This window comes from Erinaceus europaeus, chromosome 3 (genome assembly GCF_950295315.1).
Source record: "Erinaceus europaeus chromosome 3, mEriEur2.1, whole genome shotgun sequence".
Lineage (NCBI taxonomy): Eukaryota > Metazoa > Chordata > Mammalia > Eulipotyphla > Erinaceidae > Erinaceus > Erinaceus europaeus.
Window position 1 is genome coordinate 127,038,872 of NC_080164.1, and position 20,624 is coordinate 127,059,495.

Here is a 20,624-nt window from a genome sequence, read left to right on the forward strand (position 1 = left end):
TGGAGGAAAACGTCAGTTGGTGATGGGTAGGGTTTACAGACTCCTAGCACTAGACTAAAAAAAAAAAAAAACTACACATCACAAAGCCTATCTTATAAATTATTTCCCCAATAAAAAAATAATACCCTCACCAAAATAATTTGCCAGCTAAAGGAGCAGTGTGTAGTCTAGTATACAGAAATAAACAATCAGTTTTTCTAAACCACATCTCAGCACTCTTAAATCTAAGCCAAATAGATTTTAATTTTATATTCAACATAAGATGCTGAAAAATGTGTTCTTGAGTCCATATCAGTAATAACAGCATCAAAAAGGTCAACTTAGAAATAGGACAACAGAGGCTGGGTGGTAGCGCAACGGGTTAAGTGCACATATCGCAAAGTGCAGGCACCGGCCCGGCGTAAGGATCCGTTTGAGCCCCCAGTTCCCCACCTACAGAGGGTCGCTTCACAAGCGATGAAGCAGGTCTGCCTGTGTCTTTCTTTCTCTCCCCATCTTCCCCCTCCTCCTCTCTTTATTTCTATCCTATCCAACAGCAATGACATCAATAACAATAAGAACTACAACAAGGGCAACAAAATGAGGAAAATGGCCTTCAGAGCAGTGGATTTGTAATGCAGGCACCGAGCCCAGGCGATAACCCTTGAGGCAAGAAAAAAGAAAGAAATAGAAAAAAGAAGGGGAGTGGATATTCACACACTACTCTGCACAACTGTTTTATTTTCTGAGATAGTTTCACATCCTTGCTTATTTTTGCCCTGTAAGAAATCTCTGAAGTTAGGTGGAATCATTAAAACCCATGAGAAATGTTAAGAACTGTGTCCAAAGCAAAACTTTTATATTCAGCGTTAAATTAAGGTCAAAAATTAATATTAGAAACCAAAAATCTTTGGTGTATTGCACCAACCAAGTAAAAGACGGGGGGGGGGGGGGGGTGTTTCAGATCCTGGAACATGATAGCAAAAGAAAACCTTGAGGGGGTTGAATTGTTATGTAGAAAACAGAAATGTTACATATATACAAACTACTGTATTTTACTGTTGATTGTAAACCATCATTACCCCAATAACGGGGGGGGGCACCAAAAACATCAATTTTTTAACAACAATTAAATTCTAAGTGCAATCACTGCATATGGCAGAGAAATAACTGAACAAACCAGAGAAAAAATTGCAAGAAATTATTTTGGAATGACATTGTAAACTGTAAGTGCCTTCTTCTTAAGCCCAAAACTACCTCTAACAATACAGAAGCTAAAAAGCAAGGATCTGACTTGACCTGGTACTTCTGAAACTGAAAACAAGTTATAAATAGGAGGCAATATAGCAATGACTATTCACCATGGCAATTTACTTGCCAATCCTGCAAGTGACTGTCCTTTCACAGTGTAACAAAGACAGCTCTAAAACTGTTCTCATCTTTCCCTTTCTCAATTTAAGACAAAGCAAAGCAAATCAAATCAGAATTGCAAACACTAGAAACAAAATATAGTGTCCAGGTCTGCTTTTATCTCCATTTCTTTCCATTCTGGATTTCTTCAAATTGTATCTAAACTCAATATACAATTTGTACTAACTGAAGTTAACAAGAGAAAATATGGCAAAAAAAAAAAAAATCAAATTTTTGTCTCAAAACTTAACTGTAATATTTTTTGCACACAAACAAAACGTATACATTATGAATTTTATAAATTGAAACTTCTTGGAACTTCTGTTTTCTGGCACCTTTGTACATCGAACAACCCAAGAAAAATTATGTTCTTAACAACCAAAAAGTATCTTTCAAGTGCTTTCTGAATATAATGCCACAAGGGTATATAAAAAACCCTACAGTATGATGTATTTATCTTGTGTACACCAATTATCTGAGTATTGATGAATCTATATCCTGGTCTTCCTTTATCGTGATGTGTAAGAAATGATTGTACAGGGATGGTAGATAGCACAGTGAATTGTCCAACACACTGTCATGCCTGAGGGATTAGAGATCCCAGGGTCATTGCCCAGCACCACTATATACCAGAGCTGAGCGGTGTGCTGGTTAAAATTTAAAAAATAAAAACCACAGTGTTAACAATTCACTCTTATGAAAATGTCATATATCAGAAAGAACAGTAACAACCAACAATGGAAAAGTGCTAGGAGTAAAGGAACCCTTTTACACTGCTGGTGGTAATGTAAATTGGTCCAAGCACTGTGGAGAGCAGTCTGGAGAACTCACAAGGCTAAAAATGGACCTGCCCTATGACCCAGAAATTCCTCTCCGAGGGATACAAACATACTCATCCAAAGGGATCTGTATATACCTATGGTCACAGCAGCACAATTTGTATTAGCCCAAACTTGGAAAGAATCTAGATGTCCAACAATAGATGGGTGGATAAGAAAGTTGTAGCATATCGGGGGCTGGTGGTTGCGCACCTGGTTAAGCGCTCACATTACAGTGCACAAGGACACCCAGGTTCAAGCCCCTGGTCCCCACCTGCTGAGGGAAAGCTTCATAAATGGTGAAGCAGGGCTGCAAGGTATCTCTGTCTCTCTCCTCTATCTCCCTCTCCCCTTCTCAATTTCTGTCTCTATGCAATAATAAAGAAAAAAAATGTTTAAAAGAGTTGTAGCATATGTGCAGAATAGAACATTTGATAGCTACTCAGCTATCAAAAATGTCACGTTCACCTCATTTTAGATGGTGCTTGAAGGAATCATTGAGTTAAGTCAGAAACAACTCAATGGGATCGAATATGGGATGATCTCACTGATGGGCAGAACTTGAACAGAAAGGGAAACACGAAGTAAAACTTAATACTGGGTTTGGTGTATTGCACCAAAGCAAAGGAATCTGGAAAAAGAGGACAGAGAAAAGAAAGAGTAGGGAGAAGGAGGCCTTTGAGGCTCTAATAAATGATGATGGAAAAGGGCCTAAGCTGGAGATGAGGTTGTTTTGCAGACACCATATGACAAAACAGGAAACTGTACCTATGTGCCAATAACTGTACTGTAAACCATTAACCTCTCGAAAATAATTCAGGGCTTAGGTAGGTAGTATAATGGTTATGCAAAAAGACTGACGCCTGAGGCTCCAAGTCCCAGGTTCAATCTCTCGTACCAACATAAACCAAAGCTGAGCAGTGTTCTGGATGTAAAAAAAAAATTACACTTTACTAAAAATAGTTCTACTTTTCCATTTTTTGCTATTTACAATTTTTTTCCATTACTTTTTTCCACAGCCCTGTTCTGCTCTGGCCAATGGTAGTGTAGGGGATTTAACCTGGGCTCTTGGATGCTCAGGCGTTAAGTCTTTTTGCATAGCTACTATGCTATCTCCCCTACTACTATTTCACTATTTTCCATGAAGGCAGAAGTGTCATCAATGAAGATTAGAAATTATCAACCCCTTTTTTTTTTTGAAGAATGAAAGACTAAATTTAGAAAATAACTGAAGTACTTTTTCACAACTATCTCTAGATTTTCTAAGTTTTGGAAACTAAGGAAATTACCTTAACAAGCTAATATAGAAATATACACAGATAGGGCTGAAAGAATGACTCATATCCAAGATTTTATAGCTACAGAAGAACCACATGGTTTCTAAATGATCTTTTCTTTGTATATTATCACTCCATTCTGAATGGGGAAAAAATAAGTGGAGGGTAATATACCTTGTGTTATATTACAAGTAGTGTGGCACTGGACAATTACCTAATGATAACAAGGGTTTGGTAATCTTTTGTATAACACTCCAGGTCTTTGTCTTACTGGGTCCATGTAATTGGGCAAAAAGAGTTAAGAGGGCCAGGTGGTGGCACACATGGTTGAGTACAGGTTACAATGCACAAGGACCTGGGTTCGAGCCCCAGATCCCCAGCTGCAAGGGGAAAGCTTAGTGGAGTGGTGAAGCAGGACTGCAGGTGTCTCTCTCCCTTCTATCTCCTACTTCCATCTTAATTTCTGGCTGTCTCTATCTAATAAAGATAATTTTTTAAAAAAGGTTAAGGAAGGGGAAAAAATTCAAATGATACAGTATTTCTCATTTATTCACTTAACTATTTTACAGAATTGTTAGTAATTCCTTATCAGTTTCCAACTACTTACTATTAAAGTTTCTTAACTGAAAGCTTTAACTGCTGGATCTAACCTTCACTAATGATAGAACACTACTGAGGAATTCTAGATTTTCTCACAACATTCAAGGAAGACAGATATTTTCTGTATTATCTCTTTCAGAAAGAAACAATAAAAAGGGGATGGAGGAGATAATATATAGGTTATGCAATTAGACTTTCATGTCTGAGGCTCCAAAGCCCCAGGTTCAATTCCATAAACAACTATAAACAGCTGGGCAGTGTTCCAGTTTAAAAAAAAAAAAAAGCTTACTGTTAGATGCCTAAATGTCATCAGTACATTTTGAAAATCAGAATTCTTCTAATGTGTACCATTACTATTAACAAGCTCAAACAAGAAGACTAAAGAGTCCATTTGCTATTGTGACTGAACAGCAATGACTATAAAGCCAGCCACTCTCTATCTTGGTTTACTAGTCCATTAAGAGAAATGAAGGAAAAGCTCTATCCCTGAGAGTTCCTTTAAAACTGAGTATGTTCTGCCCTCAATTAGTGCCCTTTACCACTAACCAAAATGAAAGTATCTCTACTAGAAACTGAATGTGTGTGTGTGTGTGTGTGTGTGTGTGTGTCCGTCCTTCCATCAGTCTCTCCGCCATCCCCCCCAAATATGTTTACAAACTCACAGGAAGTTAAGCATAAATAAGTAGGCCAAATACTAGAAATATGCCTGTATTAGTAAAAACACATAACACTGGTTGTAATATAGTTATTAAATATTGCAAAACTATCAAAAAAGTGTGCTCAACAGAAGTAGGTGACTCCCTATTTAATGTGTCAAGACCAAGTAATTAATAGGATTCATTATCAGATGTCATGTGTTTCATTCTGTTGGATTTTTCTTTCAGTTTTCTATAGACTGGTATTCTCTCCTGACACAATTTCAGTCATCAATATAGAAAAAAATTTTAAGTGGTAAATATGCTCCTCTATTTTCCTCAAGATAACCACAAGAATCTCTCTCACCATTCACTCACATGCAGGTAGCACTAAGAGCCTCCCAAACATGTTATAGCTGCGTACTACTCAAAAAGGAAACAGTTCCTAATCCAGTGTACACAATGCAGTAAACCCATTGATGAGAAATTCTGACATCACAAAGGACCAACTGGGGAAACAAATGGCAGTAATATATTCCCATGACACTTGTTTATAAAGTACCTCTACACTCATTACTTCTCTTAATTGCTGTAACTACCTCTGAGGCAAGTTACCTGGACAGGTACGTTTTCCATGCTATACTTTAGGAGAGTAAAGCACAGAGGCCTCTCTACAGGATTATTTAAGTATGTTAGTAAGCGTTCATAATATTCTTATCCCTGCGCTGTAATTAACTATCTTAACAGTCCAAAAAAAAAAAATTAAATGAGTCATTTTCTGTATGCTTGATAATGGTTGCCTTTTATTGTCCTGTCAATCATTTAATTCCCCAACTTCCATAACTACCTCTTCTGATATGTAAGTATCTTTCTATCTTAAACATACTGTGCTGTGACTTACATGCCTACTTCATCTTATTAGACTAGAGCTCTGAGATTATAAATCATGTCTATCTCTGTTACCTACCTTATCATTTGTCACAAAGAAAATGCTTAGAAAATATTTACTGGGAGTTGGGCAGTAGCGCAGCGGGTTAAGCTCATGTGGCGCAAGCGCAAGGACTGCTTTAAGGATCCCACTTGGAGCCCTGGCTCCCCACCTGCAGGGGAGTCGCTTCACAGGCGGTGAAGCAGGTCTGCAGGTGTCTATCTTTCTCTCCCAATCTGTCTTCCCCTCCTCTCCCCATTTCTCTCTGTCCTATCCAACAACAAGGACATCAATAAAAACTACAACAATAAAACAAGGGCAACAAAAGGGAATAATTAAATAAATGAATTATAAAAAAGAAAATATTTACTGAACAAATGGCTAAATAAATGAATGCATGGACTGCTAACAGATCTAGGGCAGGGATAGACAGCATGATTATGCAAACTGACTCTCAACCCAGGTTCAATTCCCCAACTCGACCATAAACCAGAGCTGAACAGTGCTCTGGGGAAAAGATCTGAAATGATTATAAAGTGAATTGATACAGGAGGTCAACTATTAAAAAAAAGTCATCACAGAAATTCAGACCACTTATTTCTAAGCTTTAAGGCAAATACCTTAGTTTTCACACCAAAATTAGCATTTTACAAAATGAAAATGTACTTAGAAATATGACTGTAACACCATATTCACTTTAATTTCTCAGGATGAAACCAAAGAATTTCTTGTCTAGAATGTGGGAAGTGAGAAAATAAATATGTACAGTAATATGCCATTTTCTCAACTCACTTTTCTGTTTTGAAGAATATTGCACAACCATCCACATGCTTTCTCTCCTGCTCAGACATGATTTTGGCACGTGACTTTGGAGAAAAAAATCCATCATATCCACGCTCCTTCAACGCTGGCAGAAAGAGAGTAAAATATTGCTCTGTTTCCACTTCCTGATATGAAAAAAAAAATTGTCAACATGACATGGGAAATTCTGCTTAAGGAAAAAAGCTCAGAATTCAGAGTAAGACATAGTAACAACTGACTGTGGCAGTTTTTTAAATTTGAAAGAATCAGAAATGATACATGATTTTTCTCTCTCACTTAAGTCAGCTTAAGTCCCAGGTGGTTTGCCTACTAATTTAGAATTTATCCCACTATAAGTATTTTTTTTTCTTCATTACTACCTCCTGATAACTATACAAGGAAAAAAAATAAACAGATCAGATAGGGAACAGTGAAATTTATGTATAAAGTAATATATATGACTATTATCTTTCTCAGTTGTGGTGAAAAGGAAGGATATCCAGAAAAACTAAACAAAAACTGCTTTAGGATTTTTTTTTATTATTGGATAGGACAGAAATTGACAGGGGTGAGGGAAAGATACAGAGACACACCTGCAGACCTGCTACACTGCTTGTGAAGTGACACCACCCCCCCACTCCCCCACCCCACCCCCGCCATAGGTAGGGGAAACCAGGAGCTCCAACCAAGATCCTTGCAAGTCCTCTCACTTTATACTATGTAACCTGGTGTGGCACCACCTGGAACCCAGCTTGAGGAATTTCTATGTATCTGAATAACAAGCATCCAATGGTCTCTAGCACTTACTGTGTTAGACTACTCCATATTAGTATGTTAGACTATATTACTATCTTAAGACTATGTCCAATTACTATGTTAGACTAATCCATAAAATATTTTGAATCAGTCCAAATGAAATTAAAGTGTAAAGATAATCACCTTAGACTATGTCCAATTACTATGTTAGACTAATCCATAAAATATCTTGAATCAATTCAAAGGAAAAATGTGAAGATAATCATATATGTATAATACAATACATGATGTTGTAAGAGTAAAAACTCAGTCTAAATATCCAACAGTGAAGATGTTAACGTAATATATATTTATATAATTAGCTTTGAAAAGTTTTAACATGAAAAGCACATTAAGTACAATGAACACAAATATGTAAAAAGTATCTCAACTTTATTGTGAAGATTTATCAAAGCAAATACATGAATGTTTCAAATGTGAACAGGAATTTTAAATAAATAGCTATCTCTGGAGTACATACTAAGTATTTTCCTCCACTCTTCAGATTTTTCTCAAAATTTAACTTCTCTAGAATAAGCATTTACTATACAGCATATAAGACAAGAAAATGTTTTAATTGTGATGTTTTCATACTTCAAAACACCATTAGTATGAGTGTAAGATTACTGTTGTTACAAACACTAGGTCAAAAAGAAAGCAATTAAGTAACTATAAAAGGACTTTCTTTTGTTTCTTCCTGCCCATATTGTTAGTTCTCGGGGTTTAGAAGAAAATTAAGATTTTTGAAAAATTTAATTTGTTATATTCCAGGAAATTATATAAGCAATGGACAACAAAAATAATTACCAACCTATTATTATAAAAGAAAACTTTCTACTAAAGCTGTTCTTTAAATAAGTAGTATGGAGAGTTGGGCGGTAGCACAGCGGGTTAAGCACATGGACCTGAGTAAGGATCCCAGTTCGAGCTCCAGGCTCCCTACCTGCAGGGGAGTCACTTCACAGGCAGTGAAGCAGGTCTGCAAGTGTCTATCTTTCTCTCCCTGTCTTGCCCTCCTCTCTCCATTTCTCTCTGTCCTATCTAACAATGATAACATCAATAACAACTACAACAATAAAAAAAAAACAAGAAAAGGGAAAATAAATATTAAATTCTTTTTTAAAAAAGAGTAGTATCAAATTATGATTTCAAGCTTTAAAACACCTTTAAGATTTAGTAGGCCTAAAAGTTGCTAAGGAAAGCGATTATTTAAATCTGCCCACTAAACCTGGGCTTTTCATTAACAGGTTTGAGGGGTGAGGAAAAGCAATAAAACATGTACTTTAATGATAAACAACTACTTGTATTTAAGGCATTAAAATCAAGTATTATAAAACTGAAAGTCTAAATTTCAGGTTGCTTTCTAGAAAAAGGCAAAAATGCATGGATCCCAGATGGGAAGGTCCAATAGATTTAAAAAAAAAAAAAAAAAAAAAAAGCCTGGAACTCTCAAAGCAAGAAGTGACAAGTTCTATCCCTGACATGGAATATGCCACTGTGGTAATATGGCTTCCTCCTCTTTCAGTAATAATTGTGTTTTCTTTTAATTACAAGCATGGTTTATCATATATTTTTCAATAGTTAAAATGCTTAGCAATGTAGCCTGGGAAATAGCTCAACTGGTAGACTACAGCACTTCTGTGCTGTAAACCCAGGATTGAATCCCTGCTGTAGTTCTATCAAGCTTCTTTCTCTCCTTCTGTCTTTGAAATATCTCATCTGGAAAAAATATTTAAAATAAAGTGTTTATCATAAAGAAACAGTGTGCACTTTTACAAGTTCCATTAAAATTAAATTAATATTCCTCAAAGAGGGGGCGGAGGATAGATAGCATAATGATTATGTAAAAAGACTCTCCAGCCTGAGGCTCCAAAGTTCCAGGTTCAATCCCCTGCACCACCACATGCAAGAGTTGAGCAGTGCTCTGGTATACAAAAAATATATATTCCACAAAGGCAAAAATCATCTATAGTTTTTTCTTTTAGGAATATCAATGATTTGTTCATACTGTTAATATGAATAATGAGTAAGACTTTTCACTTTAGGGAGTCGGGCAGTAACGCAGTGGGTTAAATGCACATGGCACGAAGCACAAGGACCAGTGGAAGGATCCTGGTTCGAGCTCCCAGCTCCCCACCTGCAGGGGAGTCGCTTCACAGGCGGTGAAGCAGGTCTGCAGGTGTCTCTCTCCCTGTCTTCCCTTCCTCTCTCCATTTATCTCTGTCCTAACAATGATGACATCATCAACAACTATAAAAAAAACAATGAGGGCAACAAAAGGAAAAAATAAATATAAAAAAAAATTTTTAAGATTTTTCACTTTAGTAATGAGTCTACATAGATTGCTTTATTAAGCAAAATAAATTCTTTTCATTCAAAGTGCTTATTAAAATTGACTTTGTACGTTAAAGAGGAAACAATTCTGTTGTTCTGCTTTGAATAGATTCTCTCCCAATGGTAAAAATCACCTTAAGTTCACCTTAAGTTAAAGATCATTTAATTTCTAATGTTACCTGAAGACTAATGATATCTGCATCACAGTTAACAATTTCTTCCATAATTCCCTTTTTCCTGTATTCCCAGTTTAATGCCCAGGATGGACAGTAGCCATAGAGCTGCCGGGTGGCATATTTATCACATAACACATTGTAACACATAACCGTGAATGATGCTATGAAGTGGGAAGAAAAATAGACAAATGGAAAAAATTAGCCACACATTTTACAAGCCCTATTTTTTATCAGTAATTCTGTGTCCTGGTTGCCCATTAGAAGCTTTTTTTTCTAAATTAAGTTATACCTCTACATGAAACTAAAGCAATATATTACGGTGTGGGTATTAATAAAAATTACCTCACATGATTAAAATGAGCAGTCATGATTGAAAATTATGTTTTAAATAAAGAGTGAATAATTCCAAGTAATGAAGCTAGCACTTGATTGAAGCTGTTTAGACACAGATGAAAGGGAAAGGTATTTCTGGGCACACGATCTCACCCATCACCTCTGCCGAGCCCTACCCCCACTAGGGAAAGATAGAAATGGGCTGGTGGCGTGGATTAAGCTGTTGACATTATGTCCAGAGGAGAAGCAATTACAGAAGCCAGACCTTCAACCTTCTGTTCCCCATAAAGATCTTTAGTTCATATTCCCAGAAGGATGAAGAACAGAGAAACTTCAAGGGGGGGATGGATGGGACATGGAACTCTGGCAGTGGTAATTAAATTGTTTAAATTAATTAAATTAATTGTTTGGAATTCTACCCTTCTTGTCCCACAACCTTGACAATCACCATTATATCACTAACAAAAAATGCAGAAGAAAAGAGCAACTCAGCTCTGTAGCCCGAGTGGGATGAGAGCTGTATTGTGTGCTGGAATTTTTTTTCATTTTGGCTATCTGGCACTGCTTCTAACACAATGTAGTCATCATTGTAGTTTTGTGACTAGAAATCATACTCAACTATTAGTCATTATATATGTCCCTATCCATTAGAAGTAAAGGCATTTTTAGTATCATTTTTCAGTACTCAAATTCTACTCTGGGAAGTACCACATACTCCAAGAAAAGGCATCACTTGTTTGTCTGTAACCCAGTAACATATTACATTGAGAATCTTTCTTTTCCCCTTAAGTGAAATGTACGTATGCAGTATTAGGGAAGCTTTTCTTCACAATTACGTTCACTCATGCTCAAGAAGAGAGATTACTTCAAGAAACTACAAAGTGGTGTTCTTAAGGAAAAAAAATCAATTTATTACACACTAGGGAAAGTTAAATATAAAATACACCTAACTTAAGGCTGTACAAAACAAAACACTTGGTATTCATTTTACTCAAAATGTGCATCCCAATAACAGAAGTATTTATCATGGTAAATACACTGGTACTGTGGCTCCAGAGTGTGGTGGTTTGTAATTATTGTTACCAAAAAATAAACATTGCGAATGACAGTATTTCTGATGTTTACTATGCATAAATTTTCAACATTACAGTAAATCATTTTAAGTGAATTTCTTAAACACATAGAAGGGTCTTGTATTGTGATACAGTACAATAAATTGAGGCTGGATGGTAGCACACCCAGGTGAGTGCACATGCTGCCATCCTCAAGTGCTGTGGTTAAAGTCCCCAGTCCCCACTTGCAGAGGGAAAGCTTCGTGAGTGGTGAAGCAGTGTCACACACATCTCTTTCTCCCTCCCTTTTTTCCTTTAAATTTCTGTTTATCAAATAAAATGTTTAATTAAAAAGGTGACACTATCCCTTTTTTAAATAAAGCCACAGTACAGTAAATTTTATGTACTATATTAGTACTCAGTAATTTGTTTAATCTTTAAAGAATAAAACTTCTACTTGATATTAAAGTGAAAACTATTAAATATATTAAAAAGAAGGCATCGGGAGAATTAACAACTCATGCAGAATTCTCAATCATTATGTCTAAGTAGTAAGAAGTCCTATAAATGATGCCTATCTTCAGAGTTTTTTCATATTACTGAAGCTTTATAATGATAAACCATAATATCCATTAAATTGTTTAAATACTCACCTGTACTACATATTTTGTTTCCAACATAGCAAATAGACTCAGATTATTCTTTCACAAGTGTTATCAGTCTACCTGCTCAAAAAAAAGTATCTAGGTAGTTTACATTTTTTCAGATGAAAAGTCACTGTTAGTTTCTTAAATCACCTAGTACCCTGTGTGAAGACTCCATCTGGAAGACATGTTTGCATGACTGAAGTATGCAAGATTTTATGTACAAGTCTTAATGTGGATTTTTAAGCCTATATATGACTATCATTAAACTCATCTATCCACTGGACAAGCAAAGGCCTGTTCATTACAAAATCCAAATGGTATCTCTATGAGTGAAAGAAGTCAAAGGAGAATAAACACTACCTACCTGATGGCAGAATTTGGTCTCGTTCTTTTAATGTAATCCATGGCCTCTGAGGAAGCTGCTCTGGATGAACTGAAAAGTTAACAAGTTAATGTCATGTGTGTTTAAAATCAGTAGCCTTTAGTTTAAGTCAACAACTTCCTCAGTTCACAAAGTAACTTTAAAAGTTGAATAATGAAATAAAATAACTTTAGAAGCTGAAGAAATCCTAAAAGATCTAAACAGGAATCATGTACCTAATACTAAGGGGAGAAAAAAAAGCAGGGGGTGGGCATTAGTGCAGTGGGTTAAGTGTACAGGGCACAAAGCACAAGGACCAGCCTAAGGACTAGCGTAAGGATCCTGGTTCAAGCCCCCAGCTCCCCACCTGAAGGGGAGTTGCTTCACTAATGGTGAAGCAGGTCTGCAGGTGTCTATCTTTCTCTCCTCTGCCTTCCCCTCCTCTCTCAATTTTCCTCTGCCTATCCAACAACAATGATAGCAATGGCAACAATAACCACCAACACAACATGGGCAACAAAATGGGAAAAATAGCCTCCAGGAGCAGTGGATTCCTAGTGCTAGCACTGAGCCCCAGTGATAACCCTGGAAGCGCAAAAAAAAAAAAAAAAAAAAAAAAAAAAGCCAACCATTAAGATACTCATGCTAATTGGAAGGAAGGAAGGAAGGAAGGAAGGAAGGAAGGAAGGAAGGAAGGAAGGGAGGAAGGGAGGAAGGGAGGAAGGGAGGAAGGGAGGAAGGAAGGAAGGGAGGAAGGAAGGAAGATAGGAGGAGAGAGAGATAGTAAGAGGAGAAATATCAAGCACTGCTCTACTGTTCATGAAACTTCCCTTGTATAAATGTGTCAATGTAGTGTGGTTGACTGCATCTCAATTTTGAAATGAACCATTTTTGAATTTGTCATTCATAAATTTACCCCTAACTCTTAAAATACAAAAAAAAAAAAAAAAAAATTCATGCCACTAATACTTACACAGTACTTCTAGAAAAGTACCTTTTTTAAAGGACCAGGTGGTGGCAGAGCCAGTCAAGCACACACATTACCCGTGTGCGAGGACCCAGGTTTGAGACCAGGCCACCATTTACCATCCTCACAGGAAGTAGGTGGATTGCTATTACAGGCACCAACCCCCAGTGATAACCCTGATGGATGGAGGAGAAGAGGAGATGGGAGGTGAGGGCTTGTTTTTCTTTTTATTAAATAGGACAAAAGTTTGAGGGGAGTAAGGAAGACAGAGAGGGAGATATAGATACCTGCTTCCCTACAATGAAGCAACCCTGCTCAAGTGGAGAGGCAGGGGCTCAAACCAGAGTCCCTGCATATGGTACTAAGTGTACCGCCACCCAGCCCTGGAAGAAGCTATTTCAAAGATGGCTGTTAGGGAGAGGAAGATAACAGAATGTTTATGCAGAAGACTAACGCCTGTTGCTCCAAAGTCCTTAATTAAATCCCCCACACCACTATAAACCAGAGTTGAGGAGTGCTCTGGTAAAAATAAATAAAATTCAAGAATATTGTCATATCTTAATTATACATGCAAACTGGGTTAGTTCAGCCTTGTTTCCTACTTTAAAAAAAATGTTTTAACATACTGAACAAAAATACTCTAATACTTTTAAATAGAAAATAACCCATATGAATGCTTAATAATTTTTGTATTTTTTAACTATTTATTCATGAGAAAGGAGGAGACAGAAAGAACCAGACATCACTCTGGCACATGTGCTGCCAGGGATTGAACTGAGGACCTCAGTATTGAGAATCCAATGCTTTATCCACTGTGCCACCTCCCAGACCACAATTACTGGATTTTTAACATTAGGCAAAGGAAACCCCAATAATCTTTTATAATTTCAATGCAAACCTAGAGATTAAAATGACATACCACGAGTGGTCCGGGAGGTGGGGCAGTGAATAAAACATCGGGCTCTCAGGTATGGGGTGCCAAGTACGATCCCTGGCAGCAGCACATGTACCAAGTGATGCCTGGCTCTTTCTCTCTCCTCCTATGTTTCTCATTAATAAATAAATAAAATCTTTTTTAAAAAATTACATGCAGAAAAGCAAAAAGATACTGATTCAACAACAATTGCTCAAATACAATCATCAACATTATGGGACCAAATGTTATCTAATTATTACAATAACTACCCCTCTTATATTCCTCCATTTAAAACAACATCTGAGGTGGGGGTATATAGCATAATTGTTATGCAAAGAGACTCTCATGCCTAAGGCTCCAAAGTCCCAGTTCCAATCCCATGCGCCACCATAAACCAGAGCAGAGCAATGCTCTGGTAAAATAAAGAAATAAATAAAATAATAAAACAACATTTGAGAGTAACACAACAGCTGAACTATAGAAAACAGCAGAGGGAAGAGATAATACAATAAATGAGGCAGAAAACAGAATTAGCAAGATGGAGGACAAATCAGAGAAAACTAAAAAAAGAAATCTCAAAGAGATTAAGAGATACTGAAAATAACATATGGGATGACTTCAAAAGAAATACCATACACATCCATCCAAGAGGATTTGTGTGTATCTATGTTCACAGTAGAACAATTTATAATAGCCAAAATCTGGAAGCAACCCAGGTATACAACAACAGATGAGTGGTTGAGCAAACTGTGATGTATATACACAATAGAATACTACTCAGCTACTAAAAATGGTGATTTCACGGTTTTCAGCCCATCTTGGATGAAGCTTGAAGAAATATTGAGATAAATCAGAAACAGAAGGATGGATATAGGATGATCTCATTCACAGGCAGAAGTTGAAAAACAAGATCAGAAGTGAAAACACTAAGCAGAACCTAGACTAGAGTTGGTGTATTGCACCAAAGTAAAAGACTGAGGTGGGGGAGGGGGTCAGATCCTGGCAAAGGATGACAGAGGACCTAGTGGGGGTTGTATTGTTATGTGGAAAACAGAAATGTTATACATGCTATTACAAGCTATTGTATTTTTTGTCGAATGTAAAACAATCCCCCAACAAAGGGGGGGGGGAGAAAAAAGCTGTAATATCTGACTTTCAAAAAAAATAAAACATCTGCAACTACAGAACAATTTGACCCAAGATTATGAACTTAGTCAAGGTGTTAGATGTTGACATACACATTCCTTGAAAGCAAAAAGCAACTTCAGTCAAAGAAATCATAAAAGTTGACTTACTTGTTTATTCATTTATTAAGACAAACCTACTCTAGATATGTGTTGTGCCTGGGATGAAACCACAGTTGACCATTCACTCTACTTTTAGAGCCACTTTTCAGACCCTCACTCACATATTTTCACAAAAAGAATCCTAGATTACAGGGGCTGGGATACAGCTTCAACAGTACAATGTGTGTATCACCATACACTAGGCACAGGCTCAATCCCCACCACCACAAAGGAACAAACCACCAAAGATTAAGTCCACTGCTGTGGTGTTTCTCCCACCCACCCCACCCCCCAATATTTACAGTATGAATTAAAACCAAAGAAAACGTCATTCCAAGAACTGAATATGACGGAGTTCCTGGCACTGCAAAAGTCTATCTTAAAATATTCCACTTTACTGCCATTGTCGTGTTCCAAACACCTATGGATATGTTTTGGCAGCCATCCTGATCATAAATCAAAACAAACTATGTTTCGTATTTCTGTATGTTGCTGGGAAAGGAATGAAGCTTACCATGAGATAACATCCATGCAGCTGACTTGACTTGTTGGATCCTGGACAGTAATTTTTTTTCCTTTTTTTTAATATTTATTTTCTCTTTTGTTAACCTTGTTTTTTCGTTGTTGTTGTAATTATTATTGTTATTGATGTTGTTAGACAGGACAGATAGAAATGGAGAGAGGAAGGGAAGACAGAGAGAGAAAGACACCCGCAGACCTGCTTCACCGCCTGTGAAGCGACTCTCCTGCAGGTGGGGAGCCAGAGGCTTGATCCTTAGGCCAGACCTTCGGCTTTATGCCACATGTATTTAACCCACTGCGCTACCACCCAACTCCCCCTTGGTCAGTAATTATGCCTGTTTGGAATGCCATGCCAGAGCTACAGCAACTATCTCAAAAAATGGGATGCCCAATAGGTAAGTATAATAAAAACTAAGCGGGGAGTGTGGGGGGTGCAGGGCCGCGGGTGGCAGCACACAGTGCGAAGCACAAGGACTCGCCCAAGGATGTTGGTTGGAGTCCCCGGCTCCTTCCTGCAGGGGGAGTGGGAGGTCGCTTCACAAGTGGTGAAGCAGGTCTGCAGGTATCTGTCTTTCTCTCCCCCATCTTCCCCTTTTCTCAATTTCTCTTATCCAACAACAACAGAAACAAGATGGCCTCCAAAAGCAGTAGATTCATAGTTCAGGCACTGAGCCCAGTGATAACCCGGGAGGCAAAAAATAAAAGCTAAACAGTTGTTTCTAGCTACTGGCATTCCTATTGGCAAATAATTAAAAATTAAAATAAAGTTAGCAAGATGGTATCAATGTATGCATGCTCATTAAATCTTAACTTATTTAATATTTTAACTAATAAAACACTATCATTACATAACAGTCTATGGTATAGTAGGATGACAGATTGGTGGAAGATGATTAATACCGGCATTTATCTTGAGGAAATGTAAAAATTTAACAAATCAGTATTCGCTCAATAAAGTAATACTGAAAGTCGGAAAACATAACAAAAAAGAAATACCACAGAGTAGTCGAAGAGAGTAATCATGAAATAAAGTTATATGGAAAACTTAAGACAAATATGAAATAAGACTAACAATAATAAGCACAAGGATGGTTAAGTATCCTGGTTCGAGCCCCCGGCTCACCACCTGCAGGGGAGTCACTTCATAGGTGGTGAAGCAGGTTTGCAGGTATCTACCTTTCTCAGGTGTCCTATCTAACAATGATGACATCAATAGTAACTACAACAACAATTTTTTAAAAAACGTAGTGCAGCAGGTTAAGCACACGTGGTGCAAAGCCCAAGGAGAAGCATAGGATCCCGGTTCGAGCCTCCACTTCCCACCTGCAAGGAAGTAGCTTCTCAGGTAGTGAAGCAGGTCTGCAGGTGTCTGTCTTTCTCTCCCCATCTTCCCCTCCTCTCTCCATTTCTCTCTGTCCTATCCAACAACGAACGACATCAACAACAAGAGTAATAACCACAACAAGGCTACAACAACAAGGGCAAGGGGGGGGGGGGAGGGGGGAGAGATGGCCTCCAGGAGCAGTAGATTCATGGTGCAGGCACTAAGCCCCAGCAATAACCCTGGAGGCAAAAGGGGGGAATGGTGCAACAAAAGGGAAAATATAAAAAATAAATTTTAAAAAACCAACAATAATAAATAGCAAAAGACAATGAAAGGACAGTCTAAGTAGAAACAACAAAGGCTGGAAAAGCTGTGTAGCACTGATAGGAATATAAACTGCTGCAGCCTCTATGGGAAATTATATACACTTCTTTAAAAACAAACAATGAGGGGGTCGGGCGGTGGCGCAGTGGGTTAAGCGCATGTGGCGCAAAGCGCAGGGACCGGCGTAAGAATCCCGGTTTGAGCCCCTGGCTCCCCACCTGCAGGGGAGTCGCTTCACAGGCGGTGAAGCAGGTCTGCAGGTGTCTACCTTTCTCTCCCCATCTTGCCCTCCTCTCTCTATTTCTCTTTCCTATCCAACAATGATGACATCAACAATAATAACTACAACAATAAAAACAAGGGCAACAAAAGGGAAATAAATATTTTTTTAAAAAATTGCATCTTTCTATTCCTAGCAACATGATTCATTATAGATTTAGATTCTAATAAATGCCCAGCCAGCAACAGATGATAGACCAAAGGCGATGTAGAATAAGGTTGGGGACATGGTTAAACAAGTAGAAAACAAGTTTTCCATGACCTCTCCATTCTGCTTACCTCCTCCTTTCCCTCTAGAAACTCTTCTCCCTTACCCCCACCACACACACACACACACACACACACAACCTAGTGAAAGTCTAGGCTCATTTCTCAACACTGCGTAAGTGCACCAAAAACAGAAATAAATAGCGGAAAGGTGCCTGGGGGTGGGTGTATTATCAAAATTAAAAAAAAAAAAAATGAAAAGTGGGCCAGGGAGGAATCTCAATAACAGAAATAACGGTAAGAGGCATTGTGTTCAATCCTTGACACTGAAGAGAAAAAAGTAGTTTTGGTAAATAAATTCAATGATTGCTAATTAGTTTAAACAAAAGAACTAGAATGCATATGCTAAGTATGAAAGTAATGGTTCTAAGAAGTGGGATATAAATGACCCAAGTAAATGAACTGTCAGAACAATGAAAGTAACTCTTGGACTGGGGGGAGGGGTAAGGGAGAGGGGAGTTTCTAGAGGGAAAGGAGGAGGTAAGCAGAAGGGAGAGGTCATGGGTTAATAACCAATTAAGAGTTATACACAGGGGAGGAGTAGATAGCATAATGGTTATACAAACAGTCTCCCATGCCTGAGGCTCCAAGGTCCCAGGTTCAATTCCATGCACCGCCATATGCCAGAGCTGAGTAGTGCTCTGGTAAAAAGAAAAAAATAGTGGTCTGGGAGTGGCGCAGTAACTAGGGCACTGGACTCTCAAAGCATGAGGTCCTGAGTCCCATCCCCAGCAGCACATGTACCAGAGTGATGCCTGGTTCTTTATCTTTCTCATTAATAAGTAAATAAAATCTTAAAAATAAACAAAAGATTTATATACACAAACACCAATTTCAGTGAAGGTTATTGCTCTAAATTTCCCAAATAAAAAGCAAGTTTTTAAGTACCATAGGAGAATACATGAATGACCCTGGAGTAGAGAAAAAAAAAACCCTTAAAGCTGACAAAAGCAGTATAATGTAGTAGAAAAGATCAATATGAGCCAGGTGGTAATGCATCTGGTTGATCACACGTTACAATGCGCAAGAACCCAAGTTCGAGTCCCCAGTCACCGGCTGCAGAGGGAAAGCTCTGCAAGTGGTGAAGCAGTGCTTCAAGTGTCTCTCTCCCATTATCTATACATTTTGATTAAACTCTTCCTGACTGGGGAGATAGCATAATGGTTATGAAACAAACCAATGCCTGAGGCTCTAAGCTCCCAGGTTCAATCCCCTGCACTAACATAAGCCAAAACTGAGCAGTGCTTTCATAGCTATCTTGAATGCTCCAGCTAATTATATATATTTGTTGTGGGGGTGAGGATATAATAATGGTTATGCTAAGGTAAGACTCATGTCTGAAGCTCCCAAGTCCCAGGTTCAATCACCGTTACACCATAAACCAGAGCAGATCAGTGCTCTGGTAAAAAGGAAAAAAAAAAAAAAAAAAAAAGATATTCAGCTTCAAGCAAAAGAATTTGTCAAATCTTCAATCTTCTAGTATAAAGAGATTTTCATATCCCAATTACATCACAGTAAAATTGGAAGTTTCCCATCAGGAACAACTTTTAATCAAATTAAACTGGCATTACAAATTAAAATCCAGCTTGCACATTTTCCAAAAATATGTAATGGATTTCATTTATGAAAAAGCATGTACAGTAGATGCATTTCAAATACAACAACTGAAACTATGCATTCTTGTGCTTTAAGAGCATGATAATCTTAGGTTCTAATCTCTAGCATTAATCAACTCTACAACTTTGAAAAATGACTGTGTTCCATCTCAGAATCTATCTGTACAATAATGTTAGCAAATATTCCTACTCTTATTCTTAAAGATTAAAGGAAGCAATGTAACAAACTCCTTGATAAATAAAAACAAGCAGTATATGAAAAGGATACTTCGGGAGTCGGGCTGTAGCACAGTGGGTTAAGCGCAGGTGGCGCAAAGCACAAGGACCGGCATAAGGATCCCGGTTCGAACCCCGGCTCCCCACCTGCAGGGGAGTCGCTTCACAGGCGGTGAAGCAGGTCTGCAGGTGTCTATCTTTCTCTCCTCCTCTCTGTCTTCCCCTCCCTCTCTCCATTTCTCTCTGTCCTATCCAACAATGACAACAACAATAATAACTACAACAATAAAACAACAAGGGCAACAAAAGGGAATAAATAAATAAAATAAATAAAAAAAAAAAAAGGATACTTCACTACCATAGGACATACTAATACCAGGAACTACAATCCCATAAGCAGATATACAAAAAGTAGTCAGATGTCCTTCTGTATGTGTTGTATTAGTCAATGTAATTGTCTTGTAAAGTTTACTGCTTTGTCATTGGTAATTACCTGCAAGATTGTCAAGCATGAAGTTCAGTAGCTTTCGGGTTCCATCTGGGTCCTGGTATAAATTGAGAATATCCTGTGACAAAGGATTGCCTAAAGCAGAAGACATGAATAAAATTGGTAAATACAAGACAAATGTACAGTGTGCAATAAAATACTAATTTTAATTTTCCTGCCTTCAATTTGCTACAAAAATTTAAAGGCATGGGCTTAAATACTCCAGCAAGTTATTCATAGAAAAACTTCAAAGATTGCTTCTTCCCAGATTTCA

General features: G+C 37.7%; 1 protein-coding gene across 2 annotated transcripts in view; it reads right to left on the reverse strand.

Annotated features, from left to right (window-relative positions):
• The window catches only part of CNOT6L (CCR4-NOT transcription complex subunit 6 like), a 74,422-nt gene that overhangs the window by 15,364 nt on the left and 38,434 nt on the right, over window positions 1-20,624 (reverse strand). For both annotated transcript variants that reach the window (XM_060187911.1, XM_060187912.1), the window contains exons 5-8: window positions 20,357-20,446; window positions 12,150-12,218; window positions 9,757-9,914; window positions 6,440-6,594 (exon numbers count right to left, since the gene is read on the reverse strand). In XM_060187911.1, coding sequence (XP_060043894.1) covers window positions 6,440-6,594; window positions 9,757-9,914; window positions 12,150-12,218; window positions 20,357-20,446 — 472 coding nt within the window. The remainder of the gene's footprint in view (window positions 1-6,439; window positions 6,595-9,756; window positions 9,915-12,149; window positions 12,219-20,356; window positions 20,447-20,624) is intronic.